The sequence below is a fragment of the Canis lupus genome, chromosome 13 (genome assembly GCF_011100685.1).
Source record: "Canis lupus familiaris isolate Mischka breed German Shepherd chromosome 13, alternate assembly UU_Cfam_GSD_1.0, whole genome shotgun sequence".
Lineage (NCBI taxonomy): Eukaryota > Metazoa > Chordata > Mammalia > Carnivora > Canidae > Canis > Canis lupus.
In genome coordinates, this window is record NC_049234.1 from 37649235 (window position 1) to 37654700 (window position 5466).

At 57.3% G+C, this 5466-nt stretch overlaps 1 protein-coding gene across 2 annotated transcripts; it reads left to right on the top strand.

Annotated features, from left to right (window-relative positions):
* Window positions 1-3212: 3212 nt before the first annotated feature.
* Window positions 3213-5003, top strand: LOC100684002 (lymphocyte antigen 6H-like). 2 transcript variants are annotated; one of them, XM_038555102.1, is made up of 4 exons: window positions 3213-3744; window positions 3848-3919; window positions 4017-4136; window positions 4402-5003. In XM_038555102.1, exons 2-4 carry the CDS (start codon window positions 3868-3870, stop codon window positions 4650-4652), a joined length of 423 nt encoding a protein of 140 aa, XP_038411030.1. In that variant the 5' UTR covers window positions 3213-3744; window positions 3848-3867; the 3' UTR covers window positions 4653-5003. The 2 variants fall into 2 exon arrangements, with proteins under 2 accessions (XP_038411030.1, XP_038411031.1); XM_038555103.1 differs by having other exon boundaries at window positions 3863-3919.
* The last annotated feature ends 463 nt before the right edge of the window (window positions 5004-5466 follow it).

Genomic DNA, 5466 nt, shown 5'->3' on the forward strand with positions numbered 1-5466 from the left:
CACCTGGGCTCCTCCCGGGCAGGGGGCTCAGTCACCCTGGAGGGAGTGAAAGACCCCAAACCCTGCAGCAATCAGGAGGACTCAAAAAGCTAACCCTCATAGGTACTGCCCCCCACACACTGGGGCTCAGTCCGTGCAGCTCAAGATTCTTGGTCTCAGGGTTGTGAGTTCAAGTCTCTCCCTGGGCATGGAAATTACATATATAAATAAAAATCTTAAAAGAAAAAGGGGGGATCCCTGGGTGGCTCAGTGGCTGAGCACCTGCCTTGAGCCCAGGGTCCTAGGATCGAGTCCCACCTTGGGCTCCCCGCAGGAAGCCTGCTTCTCCCTCTGCCTGTGTCTCTGCCTCTCTCTCTGTGTCTCTCATGAATAAATAAAATCTTAAAAAAAAAAAAAAAAAAAGAAAAGAAAAAAATACTAAGCCCCCAAGGGAAACGGACCTGCAAAGTCTCACCATCACAGACACGCGGGTGTGTGCACTAAGGACTCTCCCCACGGAGTAGGGCAGAGACTTCATCCCCTCAGTGGGAACCACCTCTCACATAATTTATCCAGTGCAAAATAGTCCATTGTTTGTATAACTGAGAACTTCCCCAGTGAAGTCCTGTTCCTCCTTCACAAAGTTTCTCGGTTGTTCACAAAGAAATCCCACGGGTTCTGCCCCCAGAGCAGACCTCTGCTCGGCTCACGGCTACCTCCCCCAGACCCTGGCCTGCGCCCCTCCTCGCCGCCTCCCCGGGCTGTTCCGGGAGCACTCCAGGCGCCGGCCCACTAACTGCTCTCTCTCCCTTTTCTGTCTTTGCTTAAATCTCGCCTTTTCCAGCTTGAACCTGCCAAATTAAAATTGCTCCAGACTAAAGTCCCCGCCCCAGGATGCCCTTCCTGTCCAGCAACCTTAAGGCCCGGCAAGTCACTTCTTAACTGTGCATAATAATCCAAGTTTCATTAAGGCAAAGACATTTCTTTTTTCAGGACCCCCGGGTGGCTCAGCGGCTTAGAGCCTGCCTTGGCCTGGGGCATGATCCCAGGGTCCTGGGATCGAATCCCGGGTTGGACTCCCCGCATGGAGCTCCCTGCATGGAGCCTGCTTCTCCTGCTGCCTGTGTCTCTGTCTCTCTCTCTCTCTCTCAAATAAATAAATAAAATGATTCTTTTTTCGCTGATGCACTGCCAGTAGCTGGCACAGCGTGTTAGGAACAGGCGCTAAATAAACAGGAAGTGCACGAATGGGGTGTGCAGAGGCGACCCGCCCAAGGTAACATCCCTGGATTGTAATTACTGGGGCTACGAGAGGCAGATTTTTCTAGTTTCTGTTACTCTTTTCTTTTTTTCAAATTCCTTTATATTGTCACTACTGAGCTTGAAGGATACCCTCCCTCTCCCTCCTTGCCCATTTTAATTATAGAAGTCCCAGGAGGACAGCGAAACCACCCCCCAACCCCCGCCCTGGGCAACGCCGTCCCTCACCCCCCCAACCCACCTTGCACACAGGGGTTCTCTTGGAGGGGCAAGGGGCAGTTGGCTCTCCCCTAATCCCAGGCCTCTTTCTCCTGCCCAGCCCCTCCCCTCTGCCCCCAGCAGCTGGCCTCCCACCTAGCAGGTGCAGGGGTTGGGGGGTGGAGAAGCCGCTCTCCGGCATGGACACCCTCCACCTTCCGGAGCCCGCAGGACTGGGCCGCCTTCTGGGGCCTCTGCCTCCACTCCCCCACGAGTGTACACACTGGCACGCTCCGGGGGTCCCATCTTGTGGAGCTTACCTGTGGGTGGGCTGGTGCAGGAGTCCCACGGCTCTGCCACACCTGGGCCCCGAACTTGCAGGGCCCTGGTTAACCCTGCCTCAGGGCTTCTCTGGAGGGAGCGAGGAGGGGGGAGCCCAGACTTAATCCCTCTGAATCCAAAATCAACGTCAGCACAGCTGTGCTCCAGGTGGAACCTGCGAGGGGCTCAGGCCCTGCCTCTCCTGCTTCTGGTGGTGGCCGGCGTCCCAGGGACATGGGGACCCTGGCAGCCACCCCTGAGGCCGAGAGGCTCACTGGAAACATTGTTTTGTCCACTCAGGTGAGCTTCCACCCAGATGGCTGCAGGCCACACCCTGGCACCCCAACCGGACCTTGGTGCACAGCCCCCATGAGGCTACACACCAGGGCAAGAGAAGAGCCTGCGGTCTCCCCCATAAACAGTGAGGGGAAGCATTCACCCTCCTGCACAGCAGGTGATGTCACATGGCCTTATCTGCAGGAAAAATTCAGATAAAAATAGAAATTGGGGCAAAAGTGAGAACCAACTGGTTTCTATAAACTAGGGAATTTTGTATTACCATGTTTCTGCCTGCCTCCGGCTAGGATTTTGGAATAAAACTATAGGGTACCTACATGGACCCTTCTGGAGTTCGTGTATGCACCAAGCTATGTATATAGGACATTCTCCTACCTCTGGCTAATATTATCAAATCAACTTATAAAATCCCATAGAGAAGACTGTTCTGATTTACTTACCCATAAATCAGTGCTCACGTAAAATATCCCTAACACTCTTATAAATATAGAAGTTAACCAAATGCTGTTCCAGTTTATTTGACTTGGGTAAATCTTTGGTAAATAAGCCTAGTTTAATATTGTTGGTTTAGGGACACATGAGTGGCACAGCGCATGAGTGTCTGCCTTCAGCCCAGGCGGTGATCCAGGGTCCTGGGATCGAGTCCCGCATCAGGCTTCCTGCGAGGCACCTGCTTCTCCCACTTCCTGTGTCTCTGCCTCTCTCTCTCTCTCTCTCTCTCTCTCTCTGTGTGTGTCTCATGAATAAATGAATAAAATCTTTTTTAAAAACTGTTGATTTGGGATCCCTGGGTGGCGCAGCGGTTTGGCGCCTGCCTTTGGCCCAGGGCGCAATCCTGGAGACCCGGGATCGAATCCCACATCGGGCTCTCGGTGCATGGAGCCTGCTTCTCCCTCTGCCTGTGTCTCTGCCTCTCTCTCTCTCTCTCTGTGTGACTATCATAAATAAATAAAAATTAAAAAAAAAAAACTTAAAAAAAAAAAAACTGTTGATTTAATAAAAACAACTGTGTCTCCTGAGTTATCAGCATTAAGTATAATCAGAGCACACATCTTTATTATATTTGAGTTTGCTAGTCAAACTCAAATAAGCCACTGTTACGTCTACCGGATGTCTAAGATTATAAAAGCTATAAATTCAGCCTGAGAAGGTGTACAAGGTGAAGATGCCATAGAAGTCTACTGCTCGGTACTCATGACTACTTATGTCAAGTGCAGCAGAAAAACGATGAACTTGACATTCAAAAAAATTTTTTTTTCTGTTTTTTGTGCTTGTTGGAGGGTACTTTTTGGAGAGAAGGCATGGAGGATAGGACAGGCTTATGGGACTGCGCTGGGGGCCAGGAGGGGAGGAAGCAGGTTGACAGGGCTCAGCTCTACAGCTGGGGAGGGCCCCACAGCCTCAGAGAGACCTCCGCGGGGGAGCCAGGACCTGGGGGCGCCCAGCTTCCTCCTGACATTTCCCCAAAGCCACTGCTGGATGGCGAGGTGACCCCCCCTCCCGGCCTGGGATTCAGGATCCCACTGAGGGTCTGACAGCCAGAACTCCCGGAAAAGGGTGGAGCCAGAAGAGCCCGGCCCCAGCTCCCCCCGCCCGCCCGGTGGTCACAGGATGCAGGGGGAGAATCTGGTGGCCATGGGGTTAGTGGCTCCAGATGTCACCTCGCTGAGGGAAACCTGACGCTAGTGGGTGAGTGAGGGGGGACCAGGCCGGGGAGGCACCAAAGGGGTCGGCCTCAGAGGGCAGGGGCTGGGGAGGGCAGGCCAGAGACTGAGGCTGGGGCACCCCGCAGGGCCACCATCCCCAGGAGCCATGAGAGCCGCGCCTGTCCTGTGGCTGGCCGTCCTGCTGTGCCAGGAGCGAGGTGAGCCGGGACCTGTGCGGGGGGGGGGGGGGGGGGGGGGGGGGGGGGGGGGAGCGGGCTTCGGCCTCCTCTAACTGCAGCCCTCCCCACGGCCCAGCGCGGAGCCTGCTGTGCTACACCTGCCCCGGGGCGCCCAGCGACAGCCTGTGCCCGCCCACCCAGTGCCTGAGGCCTGGCATCTGCTTCGACAGTAACATAACCACGACCTCGAGCGGTGGTGAGTCCCCAGCACCCAGAGCCCGGGGGCAGCTCGGGGAGCTGTGCTTGAGGCTCCCCCAGCCAATCAGAGGAGTGTGGGTTTGGCAGGGACTAGGGTCCCGCCTGCCTCAGTGTCCCCATCCACGCAGAGGGGCTGGCCTTCCTGGGGAGCCGATGGGACTGCACAGAGGATTGGGGGGCCATGCGCCCCAGGGAGTGGGTGACCCAGGATGACTCCAGGAGGGTGGGAGGGCACCTCTCACACCGGGGCTCCTTGCCCACAGGAATGCAGGTGAGGTCAAAGTACAAGGGGTGTGCTCCCTCCTGCAAGGAAGCTAAGGAGACCCTGCAGTGGATTTTCCGGATGAGTAGCCTGGACCAGCTGGACCAGCTGGACCCCAGCCTACCCAAGTCTGAACTGCAGAGTTTGACGTGCTGTGAAAAGGACCTCTGTAATAGGGGGGCGCAGGCCCTGGGCCCCTGCGGGGGGCTGCTGCTCAGCCTAGCACCCGCCTCCCTCTGGGCCCTGCTGTGAGCAGCCCTGACCCCAGCACAGAGGGCAGACTTCCACGCAGCGTGCACACGAAGCAAGCTCGCTGCCCCGCACACTCACGCACTCGCAAGCGCACACGCGGACACTGCAGACCCTGTAGACCCTCAGCCGCTCCCGCCCAACCTCCCTGGCACCCAGTGCCCTGCTAGGCCAACAGGCCTGTCCCCCTTTGCAGACACCATCAGTTAACCACTGACCCAAGATGCAGAGCCTGTCGCGCCCTGGCCCTGACCAGACGTGACCTCTAGGACAGCAAAGCCCACAGCCCAGCCCGGGGACGGCCAACACTGTGCCAGCCGGGGCCGGAGAGAATAAACACTTTCGACATCGTCCTGTTCTTGGCTTGCAGTTCTGCCCCACGAGGGGAGGGTGGGTGGCGCCTGGGGCCTGCCTGGGAGGGGGACTTCCCTACCTCTTGGTTTTCCCTCAGCCAGGGGGGGCGCCCATGGCCCCAGGGTCTAGGAGCAGTGGTCAATTCTGGAGCCCCCCCCTCCCGCGAGGCACAGTAGGGTGGTAGCTCCCCCTCGTCCCCATGAAGCATATCCCCCGGTGCACACTCCCTGCTCCCCAAGTCCCTCCCAGGGAGCCAGCCCTGCACCCTCTGTAGGTGGCTGATGTGCTGGGGGGGGGCTTCAGCAGAGGCCCGCAGCAGTGGAAGACGGGGTCTGGGCCAGTTCATCTTTCATGCATTCTTCCCCTCTGAGCCCCCGCGCCCCAGGCGACCCCAGGATCCCCAGCCCACAGGACCCCGCTCCTCCCCCTGGCATGGAGCCCAGAGCTTCATCTCCTGCCTAGT